Consider the following 19514-nt stretch of genomic DNA (forward strand, 5'->3'; position numbering starts at 1 on the left):
TCTCTTTGATCTCTCTTGCACACAAGCCATGAATTTCTTCCTCGTTCAGGTAAGAAATTCTCAAATAGCAACCAATAATATGGGTCAGACGACATACCAGAAGAACCGTAACTCAGAAAACACATGAGAACTGCAAAACACTAAATGCAATCAGCCCAACCAACACTGTGGATCTACATTTCTGGGTTTAAACTAGCACAAAGTTGCAAGATACCATTCTGAAATTTCAGATAAAGGTGCACCACAATCCTTGAAGCATGTACAAAGCTTTTATCTGTGAGTGTAGTTGGCAGTAAGGATGGATTACACTAAGCGCACAAAGCTCGCACACTGTTAATATTTCTGAAAAAAAGTTTCCCATTGCCACATTCACATCTGCAAAATTAAAATTTCAAAAGCTACTTGAGAGGATGCGGCCTGCCCCAAAGAGTAATTAAACAAGAGAGGAGAGATTAGACTGATGTCTGTCTAGGTTCAGTACTCATCCACTATGCCCTGCTGAGCACTTGAAAACAGAACTAGCAAGAGCTACCTTCTAACTTTCACCATGGGGAAGTCAGACATCCCCCCGCCTTCAGCACACAGCACTTCTGACAGGGGGAAGTAAGGGGGAATCCAGCCATGGAACTGGGATGCTGAGAGGGACAGAACACCTACTGAATTTATTAACAAAATTCAAGATACTGTTCCATTGAAAGAGACCTTAAGAGAATACTTAATGCTGCATCTTCAAACACAATTTCATCATCCTTTTGATGGACACACAAGTGTTTCCAATTAGATTATTTCACAGCCAATTTACACAGATTCTCAATCATTATGTTTGATGTAATAAACAGTAAAAATTCAGTGTTAAAATACAAGTTACAACTATGCAATGAAAATTAGGAACTTGACATGAACTTAGCTACAATGTTATAAACACCTCAAACAATAAATATGCTATGGACTTGGAAGCTCTCGACAAAGAAACTACTGGCAAGCTGTCCAGTGTTCAATGGTCTGTTTACAAGAACTGCTTTTCCTTTTTGTTTTCAACTTGGACCTCAACCAGAACACACATGAAGACTGTAGTACCACCCCAGAGAATGCCAGTTTCTCATACACGTTTTCAGGAGGATGGAAAAAAGCTTGGTGGATACTGTTGAGTTTTGTCATTTGGTTGGTTGGTTTGTTTTCCACCATCATGTACTTTGAGGAGTTTCATCATGTTGTTGGGCATCTGTTTCTGTACCTCTCTTTTGCCTTTCGTTATCCTTCCAGTCCTGGTCCCCAAGTATCCTTTCTCTATATTCTACCATGTCAGCAGCAAATCCATTAACTAGCCATCTTTTGCGTTTCCTTATGTGTCAGTTTGCAGACACTGAAGCAGCATTTCTCAAGGGCACTCCCGTCAAGAACACAGGTACAAGGATTAGATTTACAGCAGCAGAAGAATGAGAACTATTTAAAACTTTCTTCTTTTATAGGTAACAGGCACTATGGAAAATACCAGATTGTTTTCTAGACAGTTTGTTTCAGAATAGCATATCCGCTGTGGTCACAGTAAGAAGCTCCAAAACAGCAAAACCTGAGTGGTGGGATGATGTTCCATCATACGCTTCTAAGAAGACCTTCAGAACCATCTTTTTATCCCAATACAGTACAACAACAAAGCACTGGAAGACTGCAAATGGTTTCTGCTTTTACTCCCTTATATAACTACAAAGTTCTCTTTTAAAAAACATACTCAAACTCAACTACCACTTGCTGAGCACTCAGAGGATACCTAAGTAATGTATTAATGTCTTCAGCTGCATACAGTGAATATAGGAACATTTCTTTATTTTACCAAATGGCCAATTTCTATTTCAGCCTGATTTCATTAGGTAAAATTCTCTGAAAAACACATTTGAAGTCTAAAGGAAATTTAGAAAAATCTCAAAATAGGGAATTACAACATGGTATGACAGGAAGGAAAAAATACCAAAAATCATCAAAATGCTTAGGACTTGCATCATTCAGGGAGGTGGCACTACTGAGCCAAAACAAGTCTGGAGCATGCCAGACTTAGATCACATTGCATACATAAAGAACTCGCATCAACAGATGCTGACAAAGAAACTTTCCAAAGCAGACCAGGATGCTGCTCATTCGGGACCATAAAGCAGCTCTGCCAGTAGAAAACTTCCGCCAGCTCTGTGCCTCCACTGGAATGCTCTGTTGACTTATCTTTAGCAAAAGCTCATCTACTGTAAAACAAGCCTTGGCTTTTGAATCACAAAGTAAAACTGAAGTAAATATTCAACAATAAGAACTCTTAAGTATTAAAAATTACATTGCAGCCAGTGCCAGTCACTGTACAAATTCATTCATTTTGCAGATAAACTTCCCCTTCCACCTCACCCAATACTTTTTCCTTCAACTCTGAAAGAATCAAATTTGTGAAAGGCCTTCTCAGCTACACTGCACATGATTTTAATCATGAAGTCAGACAAAAAGTGGAAAACACTTGGGAAGAAGTATCAAGTACTGCAGTTTCTTATCCAAGATCTGCTGTTCCTTGTCATCATGTAAGAAATATTGAGCAAAACAGACAGCTTCACACACTTGTATTTAATGCTAGAAAAATTATTCTAGTAGCTCAAGAGACAGATTCAGAATTTTGAAGCCTTATACTAGAATAAAATGTAATCTTGGCTGGAGGCTTTTGTACACTACTTAGTTGGGATTGACTTTTATGTTTAAAAAGAGACTGTGGAATAAACAAAGAAAATGTAAACTCAATAAATAGGGTATCATGTACATTTTTTCAATTTATTTGCAAGTCTAAAATATTCTCCAATACAAAAAGTTTTCAGAAAAAAAGATATTTAAGTGTTGACATTTTCAGCAATGTGTTTTGAAAACAAAGCATCAAATTACTTTATAGAAAGTTTACAGTTCACAATGCATCCTGGTAGTTTTTTAAATATATTGAACAGTATCTTTACAAACACAAGCAGAGATAAGCATGTCATTCTGGCCACAGCAGCTGCTTTGATTCATGTTTTTAAAATGCTTAAAATTCTTGGAATATACATACACTGCAAAAACAAGATGCAGTGACACCACGAGTCTCACAGTAAGCCAGTAGTAGCCTACTATCTATGCTGTTACTAAACACGAAGAGGGAGCAGCACAGGCTTGGTGGGGGCTAGCATCTAGAAAACAGACCATAAGTACGTACCTGTTGCTAATGCACAATGAGTCTCTTTGCCCCCATCTTCAGCATCACCATTAACCATGCTAGTTACCATGCACTAACACAAGCACACAGCAATGTTTCAGACATACCTTTCTAGGGCTGTGCGGATTGTATACCTCAAAATAAGTACTGTACCATCAATAAACAACAAAATATATTCATGGTTTAATCTGTCAAAAGAGTAATTGTGGTATAAATCTTTACCCTGAGTTATAACACTTAAATAGCAAATAAGTTACTATAGGACAATAAATCATTAGGGACTTCAAAAATAAATGCCAGAACTACAGAGGTTAATTAATACTAACCAAGCAGAACAGAATCAGAAAGCCATTGATTCCCTTTTCCCCCCAAAAGAAGAAATGACATAAAGGGACACCCTCACATGGCACTGAAAAAAGCTATGTAACCCCTACTCATCACCAACGTGGATATCTTGAGCTCACATCTTTGATTTTCAACTGCCGTCTGCAATGCATTTTTCTGATGGACCTTCATACAGCAAATTTTCAATCTGCTTGTTGTTAACTTCCAGAGCTCCTCCCTCAGCCTCCCGCGAACACCCATCACATTCCACAGAAGGATCATAAAGACTCAGGATCAACTCAAGCTCCAGCAGACCTCAAACTCTGATGACCAATTTCATATCAACATACGAAGTCAGGTACTGACTGGACAAGTTTCTATCCCTTCTACTGTCTCTTGTAAAAAGACACACAGCAACATTACTTCCAGGCAACAGCATGACTGTTTTAACTTGGTGCTTTGGGTCACAAGTTAACTTGATAGTTGAATCCTGTGGTGCAAATAATTGCACAGTGGGGGTCTTTTCTTTGTAGGCTGCACTTACTGAATCTCCAGCCAACACTTACACAGTTCCTTAAAGAGCCTTCTCCACACTGCTGTCAGTAACAGACATCCTCACAAAACACAGGGAACTAAGCAATCGGAGAATTTATTCAGTTAAGCAACAGCATCTGCACAGCATTGCTGCAGCAGCTGGCATTTCGCTATAGTAGGCAGTAATTGTTTCCATTAATAGATTCAAACCATGCCTAGGGCCGACCAAATACGCGAAGACATTGTACTACTTTCCCACCATTAAGGACAGTCTGCCCATGCCAGAGACACCACCAACACAGCCAGAGGCAGCTACCGCTACTGCTACTCAATCTGCACCCAACTGCAGAGGAATGAAGGAGTTCAAACCTGATAAAGTCTCAAACACAACAGCAACAAGTACATTTGTCAATTTAAAGATTTAGCTCTAATCTTATTACTAGAAGTACCACCACATTGACTCCCTGAACAACAGATGCCTGCCTGTGCGTGCAGCACTGCAGACCTGAGACCAAGGGATTCATTCACTTTGTCCCCAAAACTTTGCACCAAGATTTGCACCCCAGCTCTGCGCGGTACACACACCTGCATGGAAGGGCAGCTGGTGTGCGCTGCTTCTCTCCGTGCTCAGGTTCTGCAGAACAGGGACTTCTTAGACACTTCCTGAAGTATTTTCAATGTAGCCCACACCTGGGTCACTACAATATGCTTAGAAGTATCATTTAACTTTAAATTCTTAAACTATTAAATTACAGTGAATCTAATTAGAAGGCTGAAATCTTATCATACGCACATTTAATAAACCTACCAGAGGCACAACAGAGCAAAGATAATCTTGTTCTCAAAACAAGAAAGCTGTCTCTATTATTTATAGAAAGAGGGCAAAGGAGGTGAAAATAAAACTTTTCCTTTACTCCTCATGTCCCCAAAGAAAAGGGCCAAAAAAAATCCATTTTAAGAGAGCTGTACATTTTTAAAATTCATAATTCATTTCAATAAACAACATATTCAAGGTGTATTGACTAGTAATCCAGATCTCAGAAAACACCTCTGTCTGCAGTAATAAGCAATGCACGCGTACCTGCCCCTTCTAAACACAGAAGGTAAGCGAGTCTAAAGGCCTGCTAATCCCTTTAACAAATCTTTTAATGTTCCACAATGTAGGTATTTCTAACATCATAAAACAGAAAAATTGGACAGGTTCAAATGTGAACCTTGTTTTACTGTGTTCTACTCAGAATACTTGAACGTAATACTCAGTAGTCCAAAAGCAGAGAATGGCTACAAAGCAATGATTGCCTAAACACAATATATGCTGGCATACCAAGCACAGTTTTCCTTCTCTTCAAACACTTTATCTATTTCTGTTCTGAAATACTGCCAGCTAAGTACTACTAGCTGCTTACCCACAATTCCAACAGCCTGCAACGGTAGCTTCCTCTAGCAATGCCATTTAAAGACCAAAGCACAAGGTCCTAACAGCTGTCTGGATCTTATAAACATGGTAAAATAATGGACGTTGCATTTACTCACCATTCAAGCCACCTTAGGAAGAACCAAGAGCCATGCCACACAGTATTTTGAACTACAAGTCTGTGCCTAATTTTGTTTCAAATTACATGGAATTTAAGAGCAGCGATTTCAAGGAACTGCATTTAGAGTCCCATCTGAGGCATCAATGAATTAAAGCAATGCAAAAATAGGTCCTGAAATGCCATTTTCCAACCCCACATTTCATAAGTCAAATGTACCTCTTCTGCAAACGTTCAAGGCTAACAGTTCACATCCTGAACATTGATGTCTAACAGGAACGTTAACAGAAGAGGTCAAAGTCAGATTACTTTTACAATTTCCTGCAAAGATAAAAGTTGCTGCCTGCTGTTATTTTATGATCTGCCTCAGAGAGGTGATAATTTGAAGTATACACATCAAACACATGATCTCATTGATCATTCCTTCAGATATGGAAATAATTAGCAGCTGTCCTATTTCAGCTTCCACAAGTTTCAGTTTGAAAAAGTGACCATTATCAGAAATGCATATCCTCTCCCTACAACAGTGCTCTTCTCTCATCTCTGATGCTTTTCAAAGCAACATATCAAAAAAGTTAAAGTGCCACAACCACTACACAAAGGACTATGTACTAAAGACCATCCAAAACTGTGTTTTCTTCTCCAAGGCACGGGGAGCAACAGCTGTTTTCTGAAAACAAGAGTTTTAGGACAAGCGGCCTAGGGATGAAATCTGTGCTTCAGATATTCGTCTTTGAAAATATCATGACCTACAAAAACTAGATAGACACACACATCTGTTCCTAGCTATCTGTTTTATTAAAGAGCTTAAACCTACTCAAAAAAGCCCCCATATATTCTGGAATTTTTAGTAATTTAGAGCTATAAGAAGAGTTTTACCTAAGTAGAATTGGGCCTTGGTACTACTTACCCGTTATCAAAATGAAGATGGAAGAAGACAGAGCAAGCAAGTTGTAAAATGTTGGGTTTAAAAAAAAGAGTTAAGCCAGGCAAAGAAGATATTTTCAGAGAAAAGTGGTAATTTTAAGTTCAGCTCTACACTCAGATGACTTCTTTCTTATTTTCTGCCCTGTGATTTTAAATAAGGCAAAGTTTGCACACAGCTACTGTGCTCTAATGGAATAAATTGCCCAATAGATGAATTTTTGTTTCGGTCAAAACTACAGTTGAAATACTATGTCAGTTCTACTGTCTCCATAGTTCCTTGTTTATTTCTGTCAAGACAAATATTTTGCTTACTAAAGGAAAAATCACGTCATGAAGAACTGTTGTCAGGGAACTAAAAACTTTTCTTTTCAGATCCTATGTATTAAAAAAATGTAGCTGAAAGGAAAGTTTGGAGGAAAGCATATTTTAACAACCAAAAGCAGAGGAACAAAACCTAATTTGTCCTACTAAAAAATAAAATCCCTAATGTAAAGTCAAATCTTTCATAGACAGAGAGATGTGTGAAGTTTCCATTGTAAAAAATTACTCAAAGATTTTGAAAGATTGTCTGTAACTCCATACTCTATCTCATAGTTACATTTTAATACTGTACCTTATTGCCAACAACCAAATACAAACGTTAAATAGCAAGACAGCAGGATGTATACAATTGGCTTTGAAACGTAATACCCATTTCTAAAAGACTGTAAGTTAGAACAATTTTTTTCAGGAACAGTGTACTTTGAGAAAGAAAATTCAGATTCCCAGGCAAAGACAGAAAAAAAGTCAGGGGGTTCTCAGAAAGGGAAGAAAGGGAGATCTATATTGGTTTTGGGGAGGAAACAGATGAGACACAGGAGAGGTAACTAAAACAACACACAAGCACACTTAAGCAGATATAAAGGAAGCTACTGCTACTAATAATAGTAAAACAAGGGTTAAAAGTATGAAGTCCAACAACCAACTTACAAAAACTTTGCCAGCACTAGAAGTTATACCTGATATCAGCTAATGAAAACCGTTCCTTTCTGAACTCTGTCTCCTATTATTTCAGTCGATAAAGATTTTCCTGTGCCTTTCAGACTCAGATTGTTCAGTTTTACTATGTTCTGGTTTTCCTCCTGTCTTAGTTTAGAACGCTAGAAGTCATGTGTCTGTGGAGAATGGCAGGCCTGCTGCTTATAAAAAGACAGAACACTTGTATTTAATAACAATTACTATTTTGTAGCTGTGTTTGTTAAGGTGTGCATGCTGTGTGGTCTAGCAGTTAGAACATGCAGTCAGAACCCTGTTCTAATTTATGGTTACAACTTACTGCTTACAACACTGAAAGTTGGACAAATGACAGCACTGTCTGGGATTTTAGCCTTTTTCACCACTTGTAAAACTAGCATTACTTGCCCATCTAAAATCCTTCAGAATTACCTTTAATAAAGCCTACAGACTGTTTAACAACATGCATCTGAACTTAGATTTAATTCCAGAACTCCTTACAGAATAGGCAAAGCTAGTAAAATCTGATTTTCCTAACCTTGGATATTCTTCCAAGAGCAAATTTTATAACGTTGTAATTGTTAAAGAGCTACCCAATTTTACTTCAGAAAATTCTGTTGGTACCTTTAAAATTATAACTGAGAGAACAAAGCAAATAAAGAGCATGGTCCTGAATTCTGCTCCCCACACCCTATAGTCTCTTGGCTTCAGCTGAATTAAGAAAAGCAGCCCTAGAAACCAAATTTGCTTTAGAAGGCTACTTATTCTCATTCCAAAGTGCAGTACAAACTTGTACTTCCATTCAGCTAGAAAAGGGAAATTTCCATATAAAAAGATAAAATGTAAAAAGGGAAAGGTAAGACTAAACAGAATATTAAAATAATGCATATAGTAGAGAAAGACAAATTAATCACCTTAACAAGTGAAATCATTTTTGCAATGACATGGTTGCTCTGAAAGAAAAATCCAGTTGAGCTATATAAAAACAAGCTACACAAAGAAAACCAAAAATCCATTTGACATCTCTAACCCTGCCAAGGCATCAATCCAAGTACAAGCAGCAACTACTCAGCAACTCAGGGCCAGTTTATACAGACATTTTACGGTGGGTACACATAGAACAGATTTTTCATCAGAAGAAATTAAACTATCTTGAGTAAAAAATAGAGATCAACAGTTTAGCACCGAGGAAAATGTAAGGATCTTCACAAGGCACTAGAAAGTCCATTAGGCATCTCAACAGGTTACATACAACATTTGCCATTGAGAAGGTACCCAAACTATGTATTTGCACTATTGTCAGTTACTTCGTATTTCTGACTGTTATTTCCAATAACACATCAGGCAGTTGTTTCAAACACAGAAGTTACACATGTAGCAGCCAGCCAAATTCCAGACTCACACTGGGCTGCAAGCAGGACAGCTATCACTTGCCAACACAGCTGTCAATGGTGAAGTTGCACACAAGCGTCACAGCTCACCCGTAAGGCTCTTGGCGCAGAACCAGAAGCCAATTCCAACCAAGTTAAGAGAATTTATATATATTACAGGTATTACAGCCAGATAAACACAAGCCACACAAGTTCTCAGAAGACAGAGGGTCACTGCACAGTCTCACTGAATACCTGCAGGCCGATGTGCACAACAAGCAAAATTCACACATTACAGGCTCTTTATTAAATCATCTGGCCCTTAGGCTCTTTAGTCTATTGAAATAATGATTTTTAAATCTTAATTCTGTTCTTGCTTTGTAAACTCTATCTGTATTTCATGTTTTATATCTGTCAAATCCACTCACTTTAAAGAGTTAATGTTATTGTAGCAGTGTTGTGATGGAGGCCATATATAAACTTCAAATAAACAGGAGGGAAAAAAACCCCATACTTTCTAAAATAGAATAGTCTCAAGAAAAACAAGATTTCCATTTTACAGATGGGATGCTAAGATTCACAGAAGCAGCACGCCTTGTAGAAGATCACACAAAGATCTGTGAAAGGGGCCAGAAACAAGCACAGATCTTTCAAGACCGAGGCCAGCATGTTAGCCACAACAATGGTTCTGAAGACAATGCAAGCTGGATTAAAGTTGAACTGGTGTGATTACAGCTATATTCCAGTATGTGGATTAACACAAGAAGCACCTTTGCATCTCAGACATGTAAAAATAGAAAAGGTCTCAACCTTTTCTGCTGGAAAACTATAAAAGCATGACATACCATCTTTGAAAAAAAAACATATTCTCACACTACAGTTTCTTCATAACTCCTATGAACTCAATCAAAAATATTTGTAATAACACCTCAAGTAGTAGGAACGTGTTTAGATTAAAATCTCTATAACCATGCAAACGATTTCACACTTCTTGGCATTAAATACATTTAACAGATCAACTTAAGTTGAGCAGTCAACAGGTAACTGAACAGATAAGCATACAACGTAGCTATTCCTTCCCCTTGCACCTCCCTGTCTTTCCCCACACTCCCTCAAAGGGAAGAAATCTTTTCCTGTTCTGATCTATTTTTACAGTCTAGTGCATTGGTATTTTGGATTATTCCCAAGGGTATTCTTTACTGGGGCATCACAACTAAATGCCAGATTTCAAAATTATTTTAGTATATTCTCATAGGCTACTTCACAGAACAACACTGAATTAATAAAGATCTAGCAATTACGGGCTTTTCAAATGCAAATACGTTAAAGCCTAGTAAACAAACTTAAAAAAAATAATACCATCACTAGCATAAAATTCAGATCCTGCTTCTTGCTCCCCCACAGGTTCCATCAAGTTACTAGCAGCCTGCACCCAAGGGAAATTCCTGAAAACAGCACGCACGGTCAGTTTAACTCCTTACCTAATCAACAGCTTATTTTTTGAGCAGTTAATCAAGAAATCAGCTTTTAAACCTGGGAGGCCAGCAGGGATCTTCTGTCTCCACACCCCAGCGCGGGTACCCCCGGCTCCACTCTGGAAGCCAGGAGAGGAAGGTCCGCTCCTCGCTTCCCAGGGATGCGAGCCCAGCGCAGCAACCCCCCGGCTGGCGCTCGCCCTCGCCCGCTCCGCCCTCACCGCAGCCCCTGAAAGGCACCGAGCGAGAACTTCGGGACCCCGGCCGCTCCCCTAACAAAGCCAGGCGAAGCCTCTGCCAGGCTGAGGCAGAGCAACCGGGGCTGCGTTCTCCTTTGGGGCACGGCGACCCGCGTTTTTACCTTTCTCCCTGCTTGCTGTTGGAAGGCGGCGGGTGAAGCACGGTCTGGTTCCCTTCCATCTCCACGATGCACTTGGTATTCAGGTCCAGCTCTGCAAGGCGACACGGCGGGGGGCTGTACCGGGGGCCAGAGCACTCCCCACAGACCCCCCCCTCCCGCCTTCTCCTCGCAGCTCGCCCCCCGCCGGCTCCCCCTCAGCGGGGGCAGGCTGGCAGCCGTGCCTGTGAGAGGCAGCGAGGGGCAGGCGGCGGCGGGGGGGGTGTGTGGTGCGTGTGTGTGAGGGGGTTCATCCTCCCGCCACCCGGGGGAGAAGGGGGACGCCGCGCCCGCCTCAGGCGCGCCCCGGTGCCGCCCCCTCCCCACACCCCCGGACCCCGCCGCCCCCATTTCCCCAGAGCCGGTTTACCTCTCCTGTTCATCGGCCGGACCCTGACGGCAACTTTCACCTTGGTGTCCGACATCTTTCTCCCCTCCCCTCCTCCCCTCTCCCGGGCGCGGCGGACCGGCCCCGCTCAGCGGCAGCGGCGGTTCGCGGCCTCGCAGCGCCGCGCACAGCGACACGGCGGAGAGCCAACGTCCATGCCGGGCCGGGGCGAGGGCGGGGGACCGGGGCAGGCGGGGAAGGCGAGAGAGGCGGCGAGGGAGGGAGAGGAGGAGGGTCCGGCGCCGGGGAGGGCGGTGGCGGCGCACCCCAGCCGCCTCCCTGCTCAGCCGCGGTCCACACCAGCTCTGGCGCTGGCTGCCGACGGCCTCTTTTGCATAACCGCTGCTGCTTCTGCCGCTGCCGCCGCCGCCTCCCCGCCAATCCCAGCCGCCATCTTCCACCTCCTCCCGCCGCGCCGCCGGGATTGCGGCGCCCAGGCAAGAGGCGAGGGGGCGGGGAAAGGCGGCGGCGGCGGCGCCGGAGAGGAACGGAAACACCCGAGCGCCTTCGGTAGAGGGCGGGGGGGTGGAGGGGGGACTCGCCTCTCTCCTCGGACGACCGCTTCCTCCGAGTGAGCATGCGCCACGGGCTGCTCCTTGCAGTGGCGAAAAGGGCGGGAAGGTGGCGCTGGCGCGTTCGTCCGCGCATGCGTAAAGGAGGCGGGGGGGGGGGGGGTCCCTAGCTGTGGTGGCTGCTGAGGGGCTGATCCCTCAGGCTCTCCCTCAGAGCCACCGGCTTGTCTGGCTGGGGACCGGGCGTCCTTGTGGCAAGGAAAAGCCACAAAGATAAAGCCCACAAACCGCCCCGAACGACATGTCATGGTGCCGGGGTGGGGTTTTTTGGACAGAAGACACGCAGTGCTCAATCAGAAAATAACGACCTTCCAGGCGCGAGCACGGATGACCTGAGTGAAACGCGCGTGTTCTGCATCATGGAGGCCTGGGAGCGGTGCTGCGCCTTGAGGTGACGGTGCGAGGGGCCGTGCCCCAGCCTCAGCCTGCGCTTCACTGCTTTTGACAAGCGCCTGTCCAAATGCCACGGGACAGGGTTGTGTCCATCTACTAGCGGCGAGTTCAGTGTCCGAGGGAAAGCGTTACAAACAGCAGTGCATTACCCCAGCAACCACGAGCTCCAAGGGCAGCTGAGCTTCCAGTGGACAAGCCAAGAGAGATTTTTAGTTAAAACTGCAGTAGGCTTGTGATCTCAGGATAGCCTTATTTTTGAAGTATCCTGTTAAAAATTTATTTTCTCCCCAGAAGTGTTTCCTTAGCTTCAGGAAAGTATCTTCCGAAGAATCAATCTTTATCATCAATGCAGCTAACTGGCAGGAATCCCAGGCGCAAAATAATACTGTCTGTAACGTTTTCTTTACTGAAAAGACAGGCCCAAAACCAAATGGGATTATTCTGTTTACTCTGGGGCTAAACCACTGCAGGGAGAACAGGCTAAACAATAAATGATAAGTAGATAGCCGCACTGAGAAAGAGCAGACCTTTGAAACAGAGGTGAAAACAACGGATGGTGCTGAGAAGATCGAACCCCCTGGCTGCCGGCACACCAGCCAGAAGAGCCCTGCAAAGCGACTGAGAGGAACGTCTCTGGAGGAGGCCCAGCTGCCCCAAAAGGCCACAGCTTGCGAGAATGCTGAGAGGAAATGAGAGACGCATTTAGTGCAGCAAAAGAGAAACGTTACCAAATAGAGCTGGGCATCTGGAGAACGTCAGCAGCAGAAGCTGGCTCACGTGGATTTCTTGCCTGTGGAAGTAGGCATAAGGAGTGAAGTTCATTATGAAATGCATCGTAAGCATGTGGCTCAACGAGTAAAGAAAAGGAACAATGTTGAAATGAGACATCCTACTTATGGCTGTAGACTGTCAGAACCCAGATCAAAGTAAGTGCTGGCTCAAGATAAGGCGTGAAGCCTGAAATGGCTGTGCAGAAAGGGAGTTGTTCAGTGAAACTTGGACACTATTGGGAAAGAGAAGACAGCCAACAGATGGAAGGGAAAATATTCCCTTCCGTCTCGATTTTCCACCTCTCAGTGGAAAAACTACATCATTGCAAGATTAAATAAAAACAATGTTATATAGCTGAAGAGAAACTAAAGGGAGTTTTTATGAGATTGACTTTGATTTTGGCTGTGGGAAGAGTCTTGGGAAGAAGTTTTCACTAACGTCTGGAATAAGCTTGTGAATTATATTCCACCATTTGCAGGTACAGAAAGCCAGCCATGCAAAAGCATTTGAAAAGGGAGATGCAACCTAGTTTGTTCTAATACAGACTGTAGCTGTTCTCTTCTCGTGAAATCCTGATTTTTTTTCTAGTGTTTGATAATTGGGAAAAGGATTTTTGCTCTTTCATTCACATCAGTGTGCCCTGAAAAAACAACTGCCAAGAATGAGATACTGGTTCCACCAAGTTTTTCTGTCCTCTTGAGGAAGGGCTTTTGGCAAAATCTGTACCATGACCTGACACCATCTATTAGGCAGTATGCATGTAGCAGAATATATTTCTGGTCTCCACTAAACCTTTGGCATTACGGTGGAATACGAAGAGACTTACATTATAGTGGCCCCATGAGATTGTTAGGTAGCCCAAAGAGCAATGTGTGAAGGACTGGTGGGAAGTGAGTGCAATTCAGGCAGATGAGATGTTTCTCTTCTGGCATTGTATTTCCTTACTGAACACAGCTACCATATGGAACCCTTTACATCTTTGCCTTTGCTACCGGTAGCAACTGTGGATGAGCATGTCTGCATTTGTTAGCTTGATCAGTTTACATGCCCCATGGGAACTGGCAAGGGATACTGATGGGTCGTTCACCCATCAGAATTAGCTGCCAGCTATGCCAGACATGCTGATGGATGGATGGGAGATACCAGATGAAAAATGACAGCTTACTGCTTCAGCAACGAGAAAAGATAAGAGCTGGAGAAAGTGGAGACTGATGGTGGGTGAGGGGAACAAGGATGGGAACACGGGGATAAAATCATCTGAAGCCATCCTTCCCTGATTTCCTTTCCCTGTCCCTGCTTTCCTCCACCCCCTATTTTGTTCTGGTTCTGCACCACTGCAGTCAACAGGAATTTTGCAGCTTTACTAGGGCCAGGATTGAATCTTTGTCTGTCTCTTGCTTTCCATCTATTTCACTGTTTCATTTTTGTTTCTTCCCTTTCGCATTTCCATACATTTGTCCACTGATCCACAGCTCAGCAAAGAGCGTAAAGAAATATCACTCTTTACTTCAGTCTGATGGGACGTTCCAACTGCTCCTTGTCTTCCGAAGGCATAACACAAATAATGTGTTTTGACATGAAGGCATGCCCATGTCTTCCCGTATATTCTGAGCAGGAAGATCGATTGCTCTGCTTTATGACATGTAAACGGGGGAGCGACGCTGTGCGCCCAGGGTTGATGCCCGAAGACCCGCCGGTAGGGCAGAGTGTTCCACTGACCTCCGTTCTTGGGTGAAGGGCAGGGAGAAATGTCACGGTGTCTGCCAAGAATATCCATCTTGTCAGCAGCATCCCCAGTGCATATCTTGCTGTGCCTGACTGGTGCACGCTGTCACTGGCACGTCTAACTTCATCTCATGTCACAGGAGCCAGAGAAGAGGAGGAGCTGGCAACAGTGAGAGCATAGGCAGCAAAGCAGTGTTTTTATTTTGGTGTTGAAAGTGTCAAAAGATAGACAAAGTGTTTAATTTTATAGCACCTGAAGTCCAAAAGATGCTTACAATGAAGGTTTTTACTACTAAATGTAATCCAAGGCACGTATTTTATAAGATTGACCAAAATTAAAGTTTTCTTTGGGTTTCCAAATTTTTTATGAGCATTCTTTTAAATGAGAATTAACAGAGAAAACAAAACTTTATTTTCAAGCCAAACACATTACAGCATCATCCAGTCTGAGAGAAAGAGGTAAAAGGAACAAATACTGTATAATGAAACCAACAGATATTTTTAAGGCTAATAATCTAACTTATTACACGTATGTTAGGAAAAATCATAGGAAGAAATCATAGCTCTAACAAAATTGATAAATTTTCCACTGATGTTGGTGAAAAAGAAGAATGGATAATAATTTGTGGGTTTTTTTAAATAGCATTTAGCATATAGGAAGGAGGCCTGGACATTCTGGAAGGGAAAAATATTTCATATTGGAGGGGTGGGATAAAATACGACTTTATATTTGTGAGAGGCCACAAATGAGTGTCCTATTACGCACATAAACTTGTATTTTTGATTGAATAAAATGCATTGAAAGAGCACCTAGGGAAGCAAGTGCCTGCCCATAACTGTACACTGGCAACCAAATTTCTGTCTTACACACATCACTAGGCTTGGCGAGTAACCCCACCGGACAGGTATGCTGAGACAGACGTGTACAATGGAGTACATGAGAGCAGGATTTTACCCAGTGACCTAGCTGAGGGCAGTTTTCAGGCTGCTTTTCCATTTCCTTTTTGCTCCAAATTCAAGCTGGACGTTAGTCAGGCTGGATGTTTGCCACCTCTGTCTTATCAGAGATCTGTTTTGACTGTCTCTAAAGCTGTGCTGGAGGCATGAAAATCGTCCTCTATGTCCAGCTTATTTATGGCAACACTCTGGGCCCAGAAAGGGGCTGTGGTGACAAATGCTTTTCTGACACTGAGAAAGAAAAGAAGTAGTTTTAATTGCCAGTGTTGGGAATAAATGCAGAATATATGCACCTAAACATTATCCTGCCTGAGAGATGCTGCTCAAAGCTACATGAGGCGGCTGACAGCTATGTATTTAGATTCCTGCTTAGTACATTGCTTTTAACAGGCGCTGCAGTTTAAACCTACCTCAGCTCTGAACAGAGTTGGCTCACAGGCTCTTTCAGTGGTGAATAGACTAAATCTGTTCTTACAGGCTAATTGGCATATGTTTTGAATGACCTGTTTGGCTTTACCTGGATGGGGTCCTAACCTCTGCTAGGACCCTGCTTCTGCCTCCACACCCACCCTGGGTGCCCGACAGTAGATTGCACTCTGGGATCAGAGGTGAACGATTACAGCCAATGTCCCCGAGGCAGGCGCAGCCACGTCTCCATCAAGGTGAAACATTCCTTGGTGTGGGGGGAAAAAAATTCAAATGCAATTTCACTGATCAGATCCCACGTTTTCTCCCTGCCTCTGATACAATATTGCAATAGTCTCTTAGAAACTTCAGCCCAATGTTCAGCACAGTGGATGAGACTAACCCGTGTGTGAGAGGAGCTGCTCAGTTTTAGCTACGTTTAACTCCATGACCATTCTGCAGAGGATAATCCCTTTGCTCCACTCACTGAAGAACAGGGGGCAGGGAGCTCTGTTCCCCATCTCCTCTCACTTCGCAGGAAGAAATAGTTTCAAGTTACCATGGGAACTTTAATGGTCATTGCTACCTACAGATGAAAAGTCATATTAATAGAAATAAATGAGCTTAGAAGCAGACTAATGCAGCTATAGCCAAGAAACTGATGGGAAGCAAAAAAGGGGAAAAAGTAGCAAGAATAATTCTTTATATTGCTCAGATACATTTCCCTACACTCTGGAAGTCTGACCAAAGTTTTTACTGAATCCAAAGTGAACTCTTCTGTCATCTTGGGAGGGATTTGGTTTCTGGCAGGCAATTTAACATCCCTGCAATCCTAACCTCAGATACAGGCAATAGTTCTGTCCTCCTCCAACAGCTAGTTGTGGGCTGTGTAGCTCACATTCCGTAACTGTCAGGGAAAGAAATGATACACTGATGGGTTTATTTACATTTTTGTTGCTATTGATGTTAATTACCTGTATGACATCCCTTTTTCACCTCAGGAAATAACTAGTCCCCCGACTCAAATACCTTCTTCCTAAATTTGTTTATACTGGGGAGGGCAGGGCTGTGTGTATTCAGCCTGGATTTGCAACCAAGTGACACTGTAACAAAAACATGTAGTTGGGGCTGTTATCACTGCAGTTATTTCCTACAGTGAAATAGGAGGTAAAAAACATTGCTGAGACTCCACCTGAAAAACTCAGTACAGCATTTAGGGAAGAGGAGTTCAAACTGGAACAGACCCACAAAAGGGTTACTGGGAGGACTGGGGAGTGGTGAATATTACCAAGCAAGAGCAGACTAGAAAAGTTCAGTTTGTTTAGTCTAGCAAAATGAAGACTGAGAGGGGATATGGCTGTTTATGCTTCCTTTTGGACAAATTAAAAGCATGGTGCTGCTCAAGTTCAAGGAAAACACTAGCGCAAGAACAAATGGGTGTAAACTGTCTTTCATGCAGCCCTTTTATTCTGGGCTGCGTAGGAGGAGAGCTGCCAGCAAGCCGAGGGATGTGGCCCTTCCCCTCTACTCAGCACTGGTGAGGCCCCCTCTGCAGTACTGTGTCCAGTTCTGGGCTCCCCAGTAGAAGAAAGACTTGGGCTTACTGGAGTGACACCAGTGCAGGGCGACGAAGATGATTAAGGGACAGGAACATCTCTCCTATGAAGAAAGGCTGAGAGAGGAGGGGCTGTTCAGCCTGGAGAAGAGAAGGCTCGGGGGGGATCTCATCAATGTATATAAATACCTGAAGGGAGGGTGCAAAGAGGACGGAGACAGGCTCTTTTCAGTGGTGTCCAGTAACAGGGCCAGAGGCAGTGGGCGCAAACTGGAAGACAGCAGGTTCCCTCTGAACATCAGGAAACACTTTTTCACTGTGAGGGTGACCAAGCACTGGCACAGCTTGCCTGGGGAGGTGGTGGAGGCTCCAACCTCAGAGATACATAAAAGCCACATGGACATGGTCCTGGGCAACTGGCTCTAGGTAGCCCTGCTTGAGCAGGGGGGTTGGACCAGATGACCTCCAGAGGTCCCTGCCAACCTCAGCCCTTCTGTGACTCTGTCTTGGAACACACTCAGGCTGGAAATGAGTTGACTTCTACCCCCAGAGGAATGAATGGCCTTTTACACAGAAGGCCAGAGGACTAAACCTAGCTAATTTTAAGAGTGAGCTTGATTGTATTAGATACCATGACAGCAGGGAGCCTGTCCTGCTGACCCTACCAAACACATGCCACCATACAGTTTTTAAACATCATGGTGATAATAATAGTTTATGTTAGTGGAAAGCGAAGGAAAAGGAAACAAGTTTTGTACTGTTAAAAAAGTAAGATCTCAGGGTCCCAAAGGAGCTGACATCACCTACCTGTGGTTAATATAACTATTAAGTTATGAAAAGGGATTGATGTTAAATTGGTAGAGATTTATAATTTTTCTTTTTTTTTCCCCCTTTTCTACTATATATTAGTAGAAATCAGATGCTTCTCCTAAGAAATAACAAACTGCCGCAGCTGGTTTGTAACATTATTTACAATTTAAATCACTAGGCAGGCCCCAGCAAACTGAAGGAAAGGACAACCCTCCCATTATTCCCCCCACCCGGAAAGCTCTCACCCCTCTTCATCTTTATGATAAGGAATGTCTGGCATGCGAGCGTCAGTCCAGCACACATCCCTGCAGTTCTCTTGTGACTATGAGTCCCAAATCGAGACTAAGGGTACTTGTGAGTGAGCAGGGAGCCAGTTCACAAACACTGTCCAGAGCATCACTAATTATTAAGTATTTGCTAAGGGCAGGTGTGTGCCTTACCACAGGTAGAAAAAGTGAGTCTGCGGCCTCTTTGGTTAGCAATCAGATACTACATGCAGTCTGTCTAACACAAAGCAATGCTCAGGCTCTGTTTTCAGAGGCGTGCTTTTTGCTCAGTAGGGATGAATGGGAAAGCTGTAAATATAAACAGCCTGATTAGAGGCAGCAGCCTCTTGGAACAAAAGTGCAGCATTCCTACTAACCCTTTTGCACGCAGTCACAGTCCCCTTGTTGGTTTACTTGCTGCTTTCAGAGAGAAGCTGAACTTTACTGGATAGCTTGCGTGAGACTTGGAACTTGGGCTCTGCCCCTGGGAGGAGGAGGAGGGTGGGGAGGGAGGAGTGCATCCACCAAGCTTGCTAACTAAGTAAGCTGAGCTAGTAACCATGCTGGCCAAGCCAAAATTTCTTCTTACGCAATTATTTTTTAGTGATGCCTGCAAATACGTGCTCTAGCCAAACATGCATTATCTTTCTGAAGTGTGGAGAAGAAAAGAAGTTCTTGCTTGAAATAGGTCAGAAAGGAGAACAGTACACACTGGGAGGTCAGCATGTAATGAAGCTGCGTGAGACAAAGCCTTGAGAGAGGAGGTGGAATTGTGTTTGTTAAAACATATGGAAGTCAGCTCAGCACAGATCTTGGGTCCGTCTGCTGCTTATTGAAGTCAACAGGAAGATTCGCATTAAGTTCAACAGGTTTCATCAGTTCCTGTATAAGGCAGAAACCTGAAGGTGCTAA

General features: G+C 43.2%; 1 protein-coding gene across 5 annotated transcripts in view; it reads right to left on the reverse strand.

Moving 5' to 3' along the window:
• KIF13A (kinesin family member 13A) overlaps positions 1–11603 on the reverse strand; it is a 114728-nt gene extending 103125 nt beyond the window's left edge. For all 5 annotated transcript variants that reach the window (XM_049823870.1, XM_049823866.1, XM_049823867.1 and 2 more), the window contains exons 1-2: positions 11131–11603; positions 10725–10815 (exon numbers count right to left, since the gene is read on the reverse strand). In XM_049823870.1, coding sequence (XP_049679827.1) covers positions 10725–10815; positions 11131–11185 — 146 coding nt within the window. In that variant the 5' untranslated portion in view covers positions 11186–11603. The remainder of the gene's footprint in view (positions 1–10724; positions 10816–11130) is intronic.
• Positions 11604–19514: the final 7911 nt, after the last annotated feature.

The sequence above is a fragment of the Accipiter gentilis genome, chromosome 20, assembly GCF_929443795.1.
Source record: "Accipiter gentilis chromosome 20, bAccGen1.1, whole genome shotgun sequence".
NCBI lineage: Eukaryota > Metazoa > Chordata > Aves > Accipitriformes > Accipitridae > Astur > Astur gentilis.